The sequence below is a fragment of the Dipodomys ordii genome, unplaced genomic scaffold (genome assembly GCF_000151885.1).
Source record: "Dipodomys ordii isolate 6190 unplaced genomic scaffold, Dord_2.0 Scaffold94, whole genome shotgun sequence".
NCBI lineage: Eukaryota > Metazoa > Chordata > Mammalia > Rodentia > Heteromyidae > Dipodomys > Dipodomys ordii.
The window spans coordinates 893,914-912,181 of record NW_012267310.1 but is presented as its reverse complement, the minus strand read 5'-3'; the positions used below and the strand labels follow the sequence as shown (position 1 = coordinate 912,181).

Genomic DNA, 18,268 nt, shown 5'->3' with positions numbered 1-18,268 from the left:
AAGCTGGAAGTGGCACTGTGGCTCAAGTGGTAGAGTGCTAGCCTTGAGCTGAAGAGCTGAGGGACAGCACCCAGGCCCAGAGTTCAGGCCCACGACTGGACCCAAAAATAACCAAAACAAAACCATAAGTCAGGAAGTGAGTTTATTTCTTTTTGGACAACATCCACCTTCCTTCTCTCTCCCAGTTTTTCCTTCCTATCCCCACCTACAAGTTGTGTCAACATAGTGTCTAGTGAGTACCACTGCTGCATTTAATTTTTAATGTATTTATTTTAATTTGCATATTTTAATTATACAAAGGAGTTTTGCCTTGTTCTGGAGGTCTGAATTAATTTTTTAAAGAATAACTGTAAGCCCACCAGTACCTTGGAACAGTTTTATATTTATGAGTAACTGTACATGGATGCACTTGTTCCCTAAAACATAGATATCCAATTGCTTTTTGTTGCACAGTAGTGTAACACTTACTCCAATGCTGCTGCTCTTATTGAAAACATATATTGGGGCTTTCTTTTCAGTTTGTCTTCAGATCCTGGAATGCACTCGAGTACTCCAGTAATTTTTTAATCTCATGTCTTTCAACAATAAGCTTGATTTTGGGAGGGGAAAGCCAAAAGGAATTTAGAGTCAAATACAGAAAAGTAAGATGGATGCAAGGTGATTAGTACCATTTTGGATCCAAATGAGATATAAGTATAAAATAATGAGACATTTCCTTCTGTAGTGCATAAACTTCCACTAAGTGAAGAATTTCAGAGTCGTTTTAGGGCAATAGCAGTTTTCTTAGAATAGGGTATAGTTTTCCATTGTGAAATTTGAGAGACTGATATTCATTTGAATATTCAATCTTTGGTATATAAAAAAAGACAATGAAGACATCTGTGTGTCAGTCTTTTGCACCTTTCCCATAAGGCTACTATAAGGTAATAATTGTTTAGCGCCTATGTTCGGTGTTTGCTAAATCATCAATAATTGTTAACTGTATATCATAATCCTTCCTTTATAGTTCTTAACAAAAGTGATAAAGACTCAGATGGCATTAAAGTGGTAAAATAGCTGAAATAAAGATGCACTTTTTTTTCCTCTAAGGGTACATTCAGGGTGAACACTGTAATTGATGTTAATGATCATGCAAATGACTAAGACTGTTTTCTAAGTTTAGTGGGACTTTATAATCAAATTAACTTCTTTATAGTGTTCAGTTTCAACCTATTCTTCTAAGCTTCTTATTACTGATAGAGGCATAAAGATTTTGATCATCAGAACAGTTTTTATGTTTGATATCAGTTTTTTTTTATTTTGGTTGTCGTGGGACTTGAACTCTGGGCCTGGGTGATGTCCCTGAGCTCTTCAGCTTAAGATGAGTGCTTTTCCATTTGAGCCACAGCACCACTTCTGGTTTTCTGGTGGTTAATTGGAGATAAGAGCCTCACAGACATTCCTGCCCGGGCTGGCTTTGAACAATGATCCTCAGATCTCAGCCTCCTGAGTAGCTAGGATTACAGGCCTGTTCCACTGGTGCTTGGATTTGATATCAGTTTTTAAAGTTGGTAGTATTTCAGCATAGTAAAATCTTGTTAGATTAAAAAAAATGTTTTTGCCAGTAGAAGAAAAATTTCTAATTGTTATTATTGCATATTAAATGTCTTTAGTGCCTTGTATTTTTAGAGCTAAAAATGCTTAAGCCAGGAACCTGTGGCTCATGCCTTATAATCTTAGCTGTACTAGAGGCTGAGATCTGACTATTGTGATTCAGAGAGATCCTGGGAAGAAAATTTCATGAGACTCCTATCTCCAATTAACTATCAAGAAGCCAGAAATGGGGCTCTGGCTCAAGTAGCAGAGCTGTAGCCTTGTGCAAAAAAAGCATAGGAATGGTACATGCCTAGGCCAAGTTCAAGCCCCAGGACCAGCACAAAAATATTCACTTTGAATTTTGAGGCTTTAATTATTTAAATGGCAAATATTTTCTAACCTCTGATTTAAAAAGAACTCTACACTGTGTATCTGTAGCTATTTTTCCTACTTGTTACTTGCATGTTTTATAGCATATAACTTAGTGCCTAATTATAAAAGGTGTATTTTATTTAATTATCTTAATTTTTAATAAATTTTCCCATAGACAAATAGTTTAAAAACATTTTAAATTATTCTAGGATTGCTTCTAGCCTTTCTACAGAGAGACAGATGTCATATGATTTGGTTGCTGTTGGTAGAAAAAATGAGGACTTTCATCCAGTTTTTGAACATCTTGACTCATCTCAGAATACTGAAAACAAAGCTACAGAAGAATTTGCTCAGGAAATCATAGCAATAATCCATCAAGTTAAAGGTTGGTATATTTTACACTTCTGTTAGGGATAACAGAAAAATAATGTATTAGCTTTTTTTGGCAGTACTGAAGCTTCAACTGAAGGCTTTACATTTGCTAGTCTCTTTACCTTGAGTCATGCCCCTAGCCTTTTTTGTCACAGTTAATTTTCAGATGGAATCTTATTCTTTTGGCCTGGGGCCAGCTCTAGACTATGATCCTTCTACCTCTATCTCCCATCTAGCTGAGATTATAGGCATGAGCCACTGTGTCCGGCCTACCTACTGACTTTTCATGATATATCGTAGGTAAATAACTATGATACAGTTGACTAGTTACTAACATTTCATTGCAAACAGATAATGAATTAGGGAATCTGTTGTAAGAAATCAAAAGCCTCATTCTTTAGTTATATTTTCAGTAACTTTCTACTGAAAATTCAGCTGCTATTAGGTTAGAAATCATAAGCTAGGAGAACTTGCTGCAAAAGAGAGTGAGAACAGTGAGAAGCATTAACCTAGAGCCTCACAAGGAGGAAGAAGAAAGATAGGAAACCCAAGTAATTTGGAAATGTAGGTTATTTTGTGATATTCTTTTAAAAATGTTTATTGTTATTTTAAAGGTGATGTACAGAGGGGTTACAGTGACATAGGTCAGGTAAAGTGTACATTTCTTTTTGGACAATGTCACCACTTCCCTCAGTCTCTCCTAGTTTCTCCCTCCCATCCCTTTTGTAATATTTTTTTTTCTCGATCATGGGGCTTGAACTCTGGGCCTGGGTGCTGTCCCTGAGCTCTTCAGGTCAAGGCTAACAACTCTACCACTTGAGCTATAGTACCACTTCCAGTTTTCTGGTGGTTTATTAGAGATAAGAGTCCCATGGACTTCCCTGCCCTGGTTGGCTTTGAACTGCAATCCTCGGCTCTCAGCCTCCTGAGTAGCTAGGATTACAGGTGTGAGCCATGGGCACCTGGCTCTTCTGTGATATTCTTAAAGTTCCTTAAGGGCATTCCTTGGGACAGTGTGCCACAAGGAGGTTTCTAAGAGATCAATTAAAGATTCCAGTTTCCTTGGGATACTTTATGATATAGAGAATTACATAATTAATGCTTAAATTGGCAAGTTTTCATTAATTGGAAAATTCAGTGATGTAGAACAACTTTCCCCAGTAATACAGCAAAAATAAGGTAATTATGGATATTAGAGGTTGTATGTCTTGAAGAATTTCAAATTTTTATTTTATTCTTTCTTGTGCTGGTAAAATGCTTTTCTACAATCCTGATGGCTGAAGTATATTCTCCTCGCCATCCTATTACAAGCTTGTAACAGCTAATTTGAAAATTTCTTCATGAAGGCAGAGATAGGAGGATCATAGTTTGAGAGGAGCCCAAACAAAAAATTGACAAGACCCTATATCAGAGAGAAAGCTAGAATAGCAAGATGGCCTACATCTGTAATGCCAGTAATTCAGGAAGTGAAAATTTGGAGGATAGTGATTTGAGGACAGCTTTGGGGGGAAAAAAGGATAGTAAGAAGCAGGTGTTGGTGGCTTATGCCTGTGATCCTAGCTGCTCAGGCAGCTGAGATCTGAGGATCAGAGTTTGGAGCCTCCCTGAACAGAAAGGTCCATGAAACTATAATTTCCAATTAACCATCAAAATAATGCTGAAGCCGGGTGCCAGTGGCTCATGTCTGTAATCCTAGCTACTCAGGAGATTGAAATCTGAAGATCATGGTTTGAAGCCAGCCTGGGCAGGAAAGTCCTCAGAAAAAGACAGAAGTGTTGCTGTGGCTCAAGTGGTAGAGCTCTAGCCTTGAGCACAGGGAAGCTCAGGAACAGAGCCCAGGCACTGAGTTCAAGCCCCAGGACTGGCGGCAATAGTAATAATAATAATATAATAATAATTCTGGAAGTGGAGCTGTGGCTTAGGTGGTTGAGAGCCAGCCTTGAGCTAAATAGCCAAGCTAAATAGCAGGGCCCAGGTCCTGAGTTTAAGACCCAGTAGTGGTGCAAAAAAAAAAGATAGTGAGCCTCTATCTCAGTCAATAAGCTGAGTGCGGTGATTCATGGGGAGAGGAACATGGTTCCTAAGTGTGAGGCTCTGAGTTCAAACTTTGACACTACCAAGAAAAAATGTCCTCATGAACTCCAGTTAATGTTAAATTTAAACGGCATTGGAATGACTTCTATGATATGTAAACATAACATGTAGTATTTATTTAGAATGTGTGGTGCCTCAGGGTAATTTTTCAACTCTTGTAGGGTTTAGAAAAACACATGAACACTACAAATTAGTTTACAGAGTAAATTTAGTCCCATTTATTTTCAAGAGAAAATGAATTGGATGTCTTTTTTTATTGTCACTTCATGTGCTTATGTTCAGTCTTTTGAGTGGAATCAGTTTTACATTGAGATAAAACTATTTGTTTCATTTTTCAGCAAATTATTTTCCAATGCCTGAAATTACTCTACATGAGCGTTTCTCAAAAATTCGAAACATACATGAAGCAGACGTAAATGAAATTAAATTGAATTCAGATCCAGAAATTCACAGGTAATAATTGATTGGTATGTTCCCACTTAGCTCATGGAAATAAGCCTTACAACGGATTTGGAAAGGTGCTGCTTCTGAGCTTGCTCACCTTGGCTTGCTGTATTCTTTAGGAATGAATTTTCTACATAACAAATGGACCAACCCAAACAACATCTGGGCCAATGCATTTCAATGAAATAGATTCCATTAAAGCCATTGATTAACATTGCTTAAATGTGTATGACTTTGAAAATATCTTCCCAACTTAGGTTCTGTGTCTATAGTAGTTGGCTTTTGAAGTTATCACTGGAAGAATGAAAGGCAATTGTTAAGCCATTGAAAACATGAGCTGCTTCATGTAGTCACAAATGACTGTTCTCAGATCAGCAGGATGAAAACATACCTTTTGCTTGCACTTGTCTAGCAGGTGGTGTACCCTGTCTTGTGAGTTGAGTTGGATCAATGTTAGAAGGTAATATATCAGCAGAACACAGTTTGAAGTTACACACAATGGTGATTTGAGAACCACTAAAACTTCCTTGTAATATGGTTCACAGAATATATGTGTCCTGAGAAACTCCATATAGTTGAAGAAACACAACAACATACCTGCTTTATTTCAGATTCTTTTCTGTGGTAGATGTTAGTATATAATTATTTCATTATAATATGCCTTTATTATTTTAGGAGAATAGATATGTCTTTGGCTGATCTTCAAAGTAAGCAAATTATGGTATATGAACCAGATAAGGTAAGTGACTGTGATTTTTGATGAAAGAATCTTCTTGTTGATCTTCTTGTTGGTATACTTTAACAAGAGGAGTTTAAACGCAGAAGGTTTGAGACCTAGGAACTTGAAATTTGAAAAGGGCTCTAAATGATTTTGATTATTGGTCAAGTGACAAAAGGCAAAATGTTACTGAAGAAGGACAGTCCCTAAGGATAACAACTTTATAAATTGAATACAAAAATGCAGCATTTGATACTCCAAAACTCCCCAAAGTAAGTTTGTGGAAGTAGGTTCCATCCTTATTTTTCCAACGTAGACGTGTGGAATGTATTTTTAAATTATATGTGAAATGAATGCAAAGGAACTAAGTTTCCTTTGATACTGTCCTCTATTTACCGTGGAATGTATGAAAGATTCTTTGGAATATATATTAGCAAAATTATGGAAAATACTATATTTCCTTATTATCTTGTTCTTTATATTAACCTCCTCACTACCATTTCTTTACTCTTTAGAAAGACTATCTTGACTAGCCAGGGAAGAAGAAATTTTTTTTAAGTATGTCAAGTTCAAAAAGAATTGCTAAAGTATTCATTAAGAATAAAGTATATGAGAGTAATACAACTGGTAAATATTTTTTTTTGTTGGTCATGGGGCTTGAACTCTGGACCTTGGTGCTGTCCCTGTACTCTTCAGATCAAGGCTAGCGCTCTACTACTTGAGCCATAGCGCCACTTCCAGTTTTCTGATGGTTAATTGGAGATAAGAGTCTCATGGACTTTTCTGCACAGGCTGGCTTTGGACCATGATCCTCAGATCTCAGCCTCCTGAGCAGCTAGGATTATAGCTATGAGCCACTGGCACCCAGCCTGATAAATATTTTTTACTTATAAAATAATTATCTTTATACTTGTAGAAATAGGTTAGTTTTATTTAATGGTATTTTTAGAAAATTTCTAAATACCAAAGTATGTATCTTAAGGAAATTTGAGGACTTTAAATTTCATCTATAATTTAACTATCTAAAACAAAATAGCATTTATCTTTGCAATCTTATATATTGCATTTTAACATAGTATAAGCACTTTTGTATGCTTTTTTTATTAGCATATATTGGCTATACAGGCTATGGCATTTCCATACATGTATAAAATGTATTCCAGTCAGCTATCCCACAGTTATCACTCCCCCTTACTCTCTTCTCCTTTCAAATACTATTTTAGGAGGTTCCATTGTTCTATTTTCATATACTTCCCCCCTTAGTCCATCATAGTATTTATTCCTTTTATGTAAAAGCGCTGAATTCCCCATGACCTTTTTATGATTGAGAATTTTTAAGTTTTAATTAACTTCTTTTCTTTTCTTTTCTCTTCTTTTTTGGTTCAAGAGCAGGACTTGGTACCTGATGATTTCACTCATTAGCACATTCTACCAACTGAGCCATGCCTCCAACCCCTAACTTTTTTTTTCAAAAAGTGTTTTTCATGTTGACTTCTACATAGTATTTATTGATTTCAGTGGTTTCACATTTGCCATAATTTAATCAGCGTTTCCTTCCCCTTTAAATTATTTTTACATTTAATTTGCCTCCATTTTCATAATTTTCTTTATTTCTTTATTTCTTTGGTCATGGGGCTTGAACTCTGGACTTGGGCCTGGTCCCTGAGCTCTTCAGCTCAAGACTAGTGAGCCACCACTTTGAGCCACAGTGCCACTTCTAAGTTTTGTGATTTCAGATGTAAGATTTTAAATATTTTCATGTAGGCAGCCTTGTCTTTGGGATAGAATCCAAAAAGTAGCATTTACTAGTTTAGTGTTAGGAGTTTTTCTGATTATTGTCAATTGTCTCAAAATATTTATATCAGTTTACACTGCAGTTAGAATGAGTACAAGATAACTTATTTAGGACTCCCCCCCCCCATTTCCTGGAGTTCATTTCGATAAATCTTTTTTTTTTTTATGGTCAGATGCACATAGGCATTGTGCCTTTGTGTTCCTATCCTAAGAGTATTTTAGGATTTTAAATTAAGGTTCTTGTTAGATATGGTCTTTGTGCAACTAACAGTAATGTGACTGGTTTGTCTTCTATCAAAATTCCTCAGACTCTGGTCAAGATAATAGACCCAAATGACCTACGACATGACATTGAAAGAAGGAGAAAAGAACGGTTACAGAATGAAAATGGACACATTTTTCACATAGCTAGTGCTGCAGAGAGGTAATCAGTAGATGAAAAACAACCTGATATCAGGGTGCTTTTGGTTTCAGCATTTTCTTCAGTTTTTTGGTATGATCATTTTAGTGTAGGGATTTGATCCTTTGAGTTCCTTTTATATGTTTAAGTAAAATGTGTCATAGTTATTCAGTGATTATTATATGCAGCTTGATTTTAACAACAAAAATTATGGAGTAGTTGAATATTGGAAGTTTTTATAATTCTAGAGAGGAGTGTAACAGCTTGTTGAATATTGGTAGAAAAGAGAACCAGTGAGTTTATGGACTGTTAACTCTAGCTGATTAGAACTCATCTATTCTGTCCTTTAGATTCTGAGTTAGTCTTAATAGTATAACATTTGCTGAAGTACAACATTTTCGGATTCTTCAGTAGTTCTGCCCATGAAATAAGTAGGCATCATACAGAATTCAGAGGAGACCTACCTAAGTTTGAATATCACCACTGTCCATTTAAAAGCTGTTTGAAACTGGAGTGTCGGTGGCTCATGCCTGTAATCCTAGCTACTCAGGAGGCCAAGATCTGAAGATCATTGTGCGAAGCCAGCCCAGACAGAAAAGTCCCATGAGACTCTTATCTCTAATTAACCACACAAAAACTAGAATTAGAGCTGTGGTTCAAGTGATAGAGTGCTAGCCTTGAGCACAAAAAAGCTCAGGGACAGAGCCCAGGTCCTGAGTTCAAGCCCCACAACTGACAGAAAGCTGGAAGTGGACCCTGTGGTTCAAGTGGTAGAGTGTTAGCCTTGAGCAAAAAGAAGCTCTGAGTGCCTAGGCCCTGAGATCAAGGCCCAGAACCTGCGCTCTTGCATGCATGCACGTGCACATTTGTGTGTGTGTGTGTGTGTAAGATCACATATGTATGTGTATGTGTGCACACGCACACACACACACCACTGTTTGATCTTGGGACAAATATGCTAACTTTCTGGAGAATGATGCTAAAATTCACTGCTTATGTGAGGCATTTATGCATATTAGATGACTGGTCCATCTGTATTACTATGCCTTGCATGGCAAATAGATCATTAGCAGATCTTGGTTTTTCTTTTTCTTTTCTTTTTTCTTTTTTTGCCAGTCCTGGGCTTGAACTCAGGGCCTGTGCACTGTTCTTGAGCTTCTTTTGCTTAAGGCTATCACTCTACCACTTGAGCCACAGCGCCATTTCTGGCCTTTTCTGTTTCTGTGGTACTGAGGAATTGAACCCAGGGCTTCAATGCATGCTAGGCAAGCACTCTACCACTGAGCCACATTCCCAGCCCACATCTTGATTTTTCTGTCCTAAACGTTTATCTCTTTTTAGAAACTCTTAGTCATCTAGTTTGACCCCAGTTTAGTTCTGAGAAATCACTGGACTCAAGGCCTAATGGACACCATATGATTATGAAGTATGGGACAAAATTCCCGGTTTAGACAATAATTCTTTCATTACTTGAATCTTCTGGAAAGCGGCATTATTTGGATAATAATTCAGATAGTTAGAGCTAAAGGATTTTCCATAATCCTTAGTGCTAAATTGAATCCAGAACCTTACATTCTTATTTAGCTTCTTTATTTATGACTAGTGCTATACCGCCCGAGCCATAGTTCTACTCCTTGACTAGACTTTTAAAGCCAAGTTTTCCTGTAAGTCAAAATACATGGAACTTGTTTAAAACTAGTCTTGATTCTGAAAACATGTTTGGGACTAATTAAAAGACAGCGAAACTGTGTATTATGGCATATAAAACAACAAAATAAAATTGTAAAAATTTTATCTTTTACTAGGTGAGAGTCATTACTGATATGGTTAATATATGGCATAATTGTGCTCTTTAATGACACAAACTCTATATGTCAGGTTTTTCTTAACTCAGCAAGTTTAAGAAACCCAGTGTGCCAAGAAACAGAACATTACAGATAGATTTAAAATGACCAGCCATGTAGCTGATTTGGTACAAGTTACTTAGTCTTTGTTTTGTCATCTGTGAAGTATGGATAAAAATTACACTTACCTCATACTGGTGGTTAAGATTAAGTGAAGTGATGAGTATAAATTAGTGTAGCTGGTTAGCATTAAATTCATTAAGGACTTTGAGGACACTATTGTAGCATGCAATATGTTCCTACAACATGTCTTGCTCAAGTGGTTGGATTATTTTATTAGTATTGGATAATTGGTGTGGCATCTGGAGCCATGAGAGTTTTAAAAAATTAAAATAGCAATTACCATAAAATTCACCATTCAATACTCAACAGCGCACAGAGCTGTACAACCAGTATCACTATTGCAAAACATTTTAGCACCTAAGAGGCAAACAGTATACCCAATAGCTGTGACGCTCCATTTCTGTTTCTGCCAACCCAACCCCTGCTCTACCTCCTGTCTCTATAGCTTAGCCTATTCTTGACATTTCATATGAATGCAGTTATATGATATGTGCTCTGATCTCAGTTCACATTTATTGACTGAATGATGAATAAATGAAGACTTTCCAAAGAAGCAGAAAGAACAGAGGATATTTAAGTTGAAATGCATTTTAACAAGGGTTATTATTTCCTGTGCCTTAAGGTACATCAACAAGCCAGATTCTTGGGGATTCCATCTAATCTCTTAAGAACCTAAACACAGTTTCTCATCCAACCAGTATAGTAAGTCCACTACAATGTAATTGAGGTATTATATAGGTATGGGTTGTGAGTGATTACATAGCTTAAATATAGTATCAGTGGACAATAAATTGCCAGAACTTTTTTTTGAAAAAGCTAGGTAGTTTATAAGTTTATAAGTGATAGTTTATTACTGTAACGATCTATACTCTATACTCAACTAGAGTGAACTATGTAAAAGGTTTTATTCACATACACAACAAATATTTATATGCTAGTTCTTTATTCTAAAGTTCTTACCCTATATATTGGGCATACAGTGAAAAACTAAACTGTACACAAAGCACTTGCAATTTAATGGTAGAAGAAAGAAAACAAATAAATATATGTCCATGGAGTGATAGATAAAAAAAAAAGCACATGTTAGGACTTTAAATTTTTATTTATTTTTGTGCCAGTCCTAGGGCTTGAACTCAGGACCTAGTTACTGTCCTAGAGCTTCTTTTGCTCAAGGCTAGCACTCTAGCACTTGTGCCACAGCTCCACTTCCTCAATTGGAGACAAGAGTCTCACAGCCTTTTGTGTCCAGGCTGGCTTCAAAACCCTGATCCTCAGGGCTGGGAAGGTGGCCCAGTGGTAGAGTGCTTGCCTTGCATGCATGAGGCCCTGAGTTTGATTCCTCAGTACCACATAAGCAGAAAAAGCTGGAAGTGGCGCTGTGGCTCAAGTGGTAGAGTCCTAGCCTTGAGCTGAAGAGCTGAGGGACAGCACCCAGGCCCAGAGTTCAGGCCCCACGACCAGCAAAAAAAAAAAACCCCAAAAACCTGATCCTCAGATCTCAGTCTCCTGAGTATCGGCTGGGCTATGGTGGGAACCACTGGTGACTGGCTATGATTTTAAAATTTTAGCAGGGTATGAATTATATGAATCTGTTATCTGCAGGATTACTTGAGGAGATAACATTTCCAAAGAGAGACTGATAAATTCATAGAACTTGAAGCAGGAACATGGTTGCTCTTGTTTAAGGATTAGGGGGTGTGTGTTGGAAAGACAGGGAGGAATTGCTGGTGGTCGTGCAACATAGTGGAAAAGGAGAATGTAGATGAGACCAAATCAGGAAGGATTTTAATGGACTGAAGGATATGAAGACTGTAATTTTTTTTTGGTCGGTCATGGGGCTTGAACTCAGGAAGGATTTTAATGGACTGAAGGATATGAAGACTGTAATTTTTTTTTTGGTCGGTCATGGGGCTTGAACTCTGGGCCGGGTACTGTCCCTGAGCTTTTCAGCTCAAGGTGAGCACTCTATCACTTGAACCACAGCATCACTTCCAGTTTTCTAGTGGTTCATTGAGATAGGAGTCTCATGGACTTTCCTGCCCTGACTGGCTTTTTGAACCATGATCCTCAGATCGCAGCCTCTTGAGTAGCTAGGATTACAGGCATGAGCCACTGGCACCTGGTGTAAGATTGTAAGGCAGATGCTCTTCCACATGTCCAGCCTCAAACAAAGTATTTTTTATTGTGGCACTGGGTTTGAACTAGGGCCTGTGCTTTACAAGGCAGGATTTTTTGGCTGTGCCTCCAGCTCTGTATTTTACTCTGAGTAAAATTAGAAAGTATTTCGGGTTCTAATTAGAGAAGAAACATAATGCCATTTACTTTTTATAAGGATTCCTATAGTTGCTGAATAGAGAAAGGACTGTAACAGCTAGAGGAAAAAATCATTTCTCAAGTGAAAAACAAAAACTTAGAGCTAGGAAGTCTACATGAAATAGGGTAGCATTATAGCATGAACTCATCTGGGAACCAAGCTCCTTAGATCTGGCCCCTTCCATATCCTCTGCATATGGTGTCAGCTTCATGACCTCAGTTGCTTTTTTTGTGCTCTAGCCATCATGGCCTCATTCTGTTCTTTCATTTAAAGACTTCTTGACATTTATACATGATATTTTAAACCTTTTTGCCAAAATTTAGTCCCATGGCTATGCTTAGCTGTAGGGTGGTTGGGAAGGGGGAGAATCCTTAACCAAGGTGTTCATTTCCTGGTCAAAAGTCACCGATCAAAAGATTTAAAATTTTTAACTGTAGTAAAATATACCTATCATAACTTTTTTTTTATGTGCTGGTCCTGGGGCTTGAACTCAGGGTCTGGGCTTTTTTTGCTCAAAGCTAGCATTCTACTACTTGAGCCATAGCTCCATTTCCAGTTTTGATTTTTTTTGTTAAGTTAATTGAAGAGTCTCACAAACATTCCTTCCCAGGCTGACTTTGAACCACAATCCTCAGATCTCAGTCTCTTGAGTAGTTAGGATTTATAAAAGCGTGAGCTACCGGAGCCCAGCAGGATTCTTTATATATATATTTTTGATGTTATACAGACTGAGCATTCTTTACCTAAAATGCTTAGGCATAGACATGGTTTATATTCCTCCAAGTCTTAATATGAAACTTAAGTTTCACATATACTTTTTATGCAGTGTTTTTAGTGAAGCTGTGTGTGATTTTTCTGTTGTTTTTTAAAAAATAATTTTATTGGGCTGAGAAGGTGGCTCAGTGGTAGAGTGCTTGCTTTGTATGCATGAGGCCCTGGGTTCAATTCCTCAGTACCACATAAACAGAAAAAGCCAGAAGTAGCACTGCAGCTTAAGTGGTCAAGCACTAGCCTTGAGCTGAAGAGCTGAGGGACAGCACCTAGGCCCAGAGTTCAAGCCCCACAACTGACATACATACATACATATAAATAAATAAATTTAATGAAATAATTTAATTATCTTTAAGTAGTTGTACAAAGGAGTTGACATTCAACAAAGCAGTTTATGAATACAGTGCTTCTTGATCAGTGTCACCCCTTTCAATTCTCACTCAAAACTGCCAACCTACCCTTTCCTCATTTTTCTTAATTTGTAGGCTATGCATTGAATGCTTTTGCCTTTTGACAGAGCAATTTATGTATATAGTGCATCTTGATTTGTATCACCCCTTCAACACTTTTACCCCCTTTCCACTCACCTCTTCCCTTATTTTTCTTGATTTGGGGTATATGCAATGATTATTAACTGCATTCTCCCCCATTCCTCCCTTCAATCACTATGTCAGATGTGGAATTTGTCATTTGTGGTATCATTTGTAGTTGGTGCTTATATAGCTTTAGCTCTTGGAGAATTTCAGATATTATATTTTCATATTAGGGATGCTCAGTCTGTATTTCCTTATATGGCATATGCTTCACAAAGAGGAATTTTTAAAACTCATTGTTTTGCTTTATTGTAGTTATATATGTTAAGGATAATTATTGAGAAAAATATAGTCAAGTATAAAAATATAAGGAATTTTTAATTCTACCAGTTAGAGATGGCCACTGTTAACATTTAGTACAATTTCTGTCATACTTTTTATAGGCACATGGGTATATACTTTAAATAATTGAAATTATCCTCAATATATAGCTTTTTACTCTACTGCTTTGACTTAATATCATATCATGAGCATTTTGACATGATATGGGTTTTATTGAACATTTCAAAAGGCTTGAGTGTCTGTTTCATGTCAGTTTCCAGGGTAAGAGACTCAGCTTACATCACTAAGTATGCAAGCATACCAGTAGTTACAAACATGAAGAGCTATGTTTTAAGACTCCAAAATGCTATATACATGTGCTCTTAGCATGAAGTACCTAGTCTGCCCTGGAGGGGTTAAAGAAAGTCTTCCTTGGAAGAGGTACAAATGGAGGTGAACTTTCAAGTTAATCTAAGTGGAAGACAATGATACAGAAGGGAATGCAGGGGCAAAGGTGTAGAAACAGAAGTGATTGTGGTGCATACTGGGAACCACACATAGTCAAATATCCCTGAAGCTCAGTATGGTGTCCAGAACATTGGAGCAAGGCAGCAAGGGCCAGAACAAATATGTCCTGGGAATTATGCTGAGGTGTATGGATTTTATTCCAATGCCAGTGCAGAGTGTCTGAGAGAAACTGAAGCAGGTTGAAGTGTGAGCAATTGGTTCAATAAGGAGTGGGGCCCAAAGAAGAAGTAGAAAGGGTCTCAGAGTGTTGTGAGGAGATGACAAGGTGAGATTTACATAATGGCTGTGGAAATGAGGTTTTTGGGCTCAGAAGAAAAGCCCAAAGAAGGACCTGCTTCCCACATAGGGTTGTAGGACTGCCTTGATAAACCCCTTAGTGGCCTTAGGACCTCATGATATCAATGAAAGGGGAGCCTGTTCTTTGCTGCTATTGCCTAGAAACAACAGAACCCTGAGCTCTGCCAGTGAGGCAGCTTTATTCTAGTCCCCACACCTCACCTCTGATGGATGGGCTGGATCTTGAGCCCTTAGAGCTTCTGCCTAGAGAAGTATGTCAGCAGGGGGCAGGCAGGGCAGGGCTGCCAAAGGCTTTAGAGCAGTGTCAATCTTTCCTCAGAAAACAAATGATCAGTTTCAACCTCCAACAAGGCTATTCTTGGACCTAGATTGAGAACTCCTACTATAGGAATATTGTTTTTTTCCTGCTGTTAACTTCCAGCGTAGCTAAACAATGCATGTTGAAAAGTGAGGATTTTACTCTTAACTACCATTTATAATTTTAGTAGTGATAAGTAGTTGAGGTTTTACTGGTGTTCTACTTTGTTTTTGAAGGGCTTGTTCCTGTTCTTGTTATTTGTAAGATAAAAGTAAACTAACAAAAGGTTCTTAGTTTCTCTTTTTATTTTATTAGGAACAATCAGCGTTCCAGTTTTACAAAGTTGAAGAATACTCATGCTGATGGATTCCCCAAACTTCCACATTTGATAAAACCAAATTTTAGAAAATTTATTCAGAAACCTTACATAGTAAGATTGGAGTTTCAAATTTTTCATTTTTGTGCATCCTCTTTATATTTTTTTCAAAAATGTTTAACTACTCATTGATTATGTGTAATTTAATTGAAGTTATATCAGAAGAAATACTCATCTTTTATTTGATTTAGTTTGATTTTATTAGACTTATTATAGTACCAAGTCAAGATGTTTTGGAAACAACTTTATTAAGATATGATTTATATGCTCTAAAGTTCACCCATTTTATATTTATAGGTCCTGTTTTACATTCTTATCATTCATTTGTTTCGAATTGTGTATTAATTGTTCAAAAGTGTTTCACCATGGTATTTCACACATGCATGTACAGTATGAAATAGTTAATAAGACTGTTGATTTTAGGAAATGGGAAACTATATACAGAATGAGCTTCATCTTTTCTATTGCCACTAGAGGATTCAGGTTCTTTGCAGTTACCAGTTATTTCTGGTACCTCCTGGGCTGATGTAGGAGCACCATCTCAAATCAATTAATCTAAGTTAGCAAAAACAGCCTCATATGGTGTTGAAGATTTGTATTCTTGTGAAGTAGAAACCCTTCAGCAACTACAGATACTAATAGATTGCTTTCTATCTTTGATGCCTGAGTAAATGACTTCTGAATTTATAGTCCATTTTCTAAAGTTCAACAATTATACAACAGAGGTGTTTCACATTAATCACAAGCATAAATGAAATCAGTTCCTAAACTAGCATGGTTCATGTAAAAGAAGAATTATGTGTATGCTTACAGTTAATCTCTATGCTTTAGGTTCTTAACCCTGAATTCTTAAACAAGTGTCTTTTAAATGGTGAACTAGTTTTAAAGCCTTAAAGTATATTAACTCATACCAATGCTTTTTTGTTCAGAATTATACTATGCAAAGAAAAGATAATATTACTTTGAAATCATATGACTTTGACGAAAACCAAGGCTCTAAAATGCTTTATAAGGTATTGTTTTTCATTTAACTCTTTCTGTTGGCTTATACTTTGGACATAACATTCTAAGTGTTCATACATTGAAAGCTATTTTTGTGGCATTCTTTCAAAAAGTAGCTATAAACAAGTTTTTTTAATGAGTATTTCTAATATTTATAGTTAATTGTGATCAGTTTAATGGTGACCTATTTCCTCAGGACTTGACTTTCATTTTTTATCCAGTAGAAGGAACTCTTTATCAAGCATTGTCTGGAAATAGAGATGCATAGAAAAGATACAGGTGGAATGATTTTAATTGGGGAGTCAAAGTCCTAGATCTTGTTGTTAAGCCTGTCCCTTAACTACTGAGGCCTAAGTTCAGAACTGTAGTGTTTTCTCCTGGAGTCATATTTAACAAACCCTGCCCATGAACATATAACCCTCTTGATCATCATATATCTTACTCTAATTGATTGTACATCTATATAACTTTTTTGTATTGGAGCTTGAACTCAGGACCTAGATGCTGTTTCTGGGATTTTTTTTTCTTCTTAAAGCTAGCATCCTACCACTTGAGCCACAGCACTACATCCACCTTCTTAATGGTTAATGCGAAATAAGAGTCACAGAATTCCCTGCCTGGACTGGCTTTAACCCACAATCCTCAGATCTCAGCCTCCTGAGTAGCTAGGATTATAGGCATCAGCCACCAGCACCTGCTATCAGTTTTTGAAATTGGTTTTTATGTAAAACAATTTAAAAAATAATATTAGCAACCAGCACTAATACCAAAATACATTAGCAAGTAATTAGAAATACACTTTTTTTTTGCCATCATTATTAACCTCTTCCCTTTTGATACCTGTAATACCTAATTCTAGGACAGGTCTAAGTACTAGACATGTTGCCATCTGCTATACTAATAAAGTTGACTCAGAAACTGTAGTTTTGTCATCAGATTTTTTTCCTTTTTAGTATTTATTTTTATTAACTAGTTGTACAACGGGATTTCAATTCCGAAATTCAGGCTATGAGTGCAGTTCATCTTGATCAGTGTTGCTCCATCCATTGTTCTCCCCTGTCTTTCCCCATCCCATCCCTACCCTCACGTTATGTGGTTCAATTTTTATGTAATGTACATTGAATATAATGACTTATTTGCTCACCCTTCCTCTCTCCATTCATATACTCCCCCTCATTGCCCTCCTCCCCAGAACATATTGTTTTTTTTATTTACAGAGCAACTTTAGTGGTGACAGTTTCCAGCCCCATTACAGATCAAACCTGGTACAAAAGAGCTTGTACATTCAGGCTAAATATCAACGTTTACGATTTGCTGGTCCAAGAGGATTTATCACTAATAAATTCAGAGAGAGATTACTGAGGCTAAAAAAGGTTAGTTGGATTATGATCATTTAAAAATGTTAAGTAGTTTTGGAACTCTTAAATCATATATTCATTAGACAAAATTATATTCTTCATTCAGTTTTAAGAAACAACTTGGATTTAAAAAAAGATTTTTTGCATGATATTTGAATAAAAACATTAAGGAGTAATGCTTATAGCGTTGTAAGACTATGTAACCTTAAAATACTTTTAGCTCAAACATGTTGAACTTCTTATTTTAGCTCCATTTATTTTTGCATTTCTGTTCTATAGTTAATCATTAAAATGGAAATTCAGGTAAAGAGGTTGGACTGACATATTTTAGTCTTTTAATTGTAAATTATCTGAATGCCAAAAATACTGAACCTGACTTCAGACAAAATGTATATAATGGCAAAATATACTAACTTGTCTTTTTCCTCTATTCATGTATTTCTAAATTGTGGCAAAATAGGTAGAAGGAAAAAATTCCTGTTTAATAATTTTAAAGTATGCAATTAAGTGATATTAATTACATTTATAATTCTATATAATTATTGCCACTATATTATACCTCTTCTAAAACTGATTTTGAATTGGCAAGTAAAAATTACATATGTGGGCTGGGAAGGTGGCTCAGTGGTAGAGCACTTGCCTTGCATGCTCGAGGCCCTGGGTTCGATTCCTCAGCACCACATAAGCAAAAAGAAAAAAGCCGGAAGTGGCACTGTGGCTCAAGTGGTAGAGTG

General features: G+C 36.6%; 1 protein-coding gene across 2 annotated transcripts in view; it reads left to right on the top strand.

Moving 5' to 3' along the window:
- LOC105993313 (chromosome unknown open reading frame, human CXorf23) overlaps positions 1-18,268 on the top strand; it is a 59,286-nt gene that overhangs the window by 29,846 nt on the left and 11,172 nt on the right. For both annotated transcript variants that reach the window (XM_013026540.1, XM_013026541.1), the window contains exons 5-11: positions 2,157-2,332; positions 4,752-4,866; positions 5,533-5,596; positions 7,678-7,793; positions 15,114-15,228; positions 16,104-16,187; positions 17,394-17,549. In XM_013026540.1, coding sequence (XP_012881994.1) covers positions 2,157-2,332; positions 4,752-4,866; positions 5,533-5,596; positions 7,678-7,793; positions 15,114-15,228; positions 16,104-16,187; positions 17,394-17,549 — 826 coding nt within the window. The remainder of the gene's footprint in view (positions 1-2,156; positions 2,333-4,751; positions 4,867-5,532; positions 5,597-7,677; positions 7,794-15,113; positions 15,229-16,103; positions 16,188-17,393; positions 17,550-18,268) is intronic.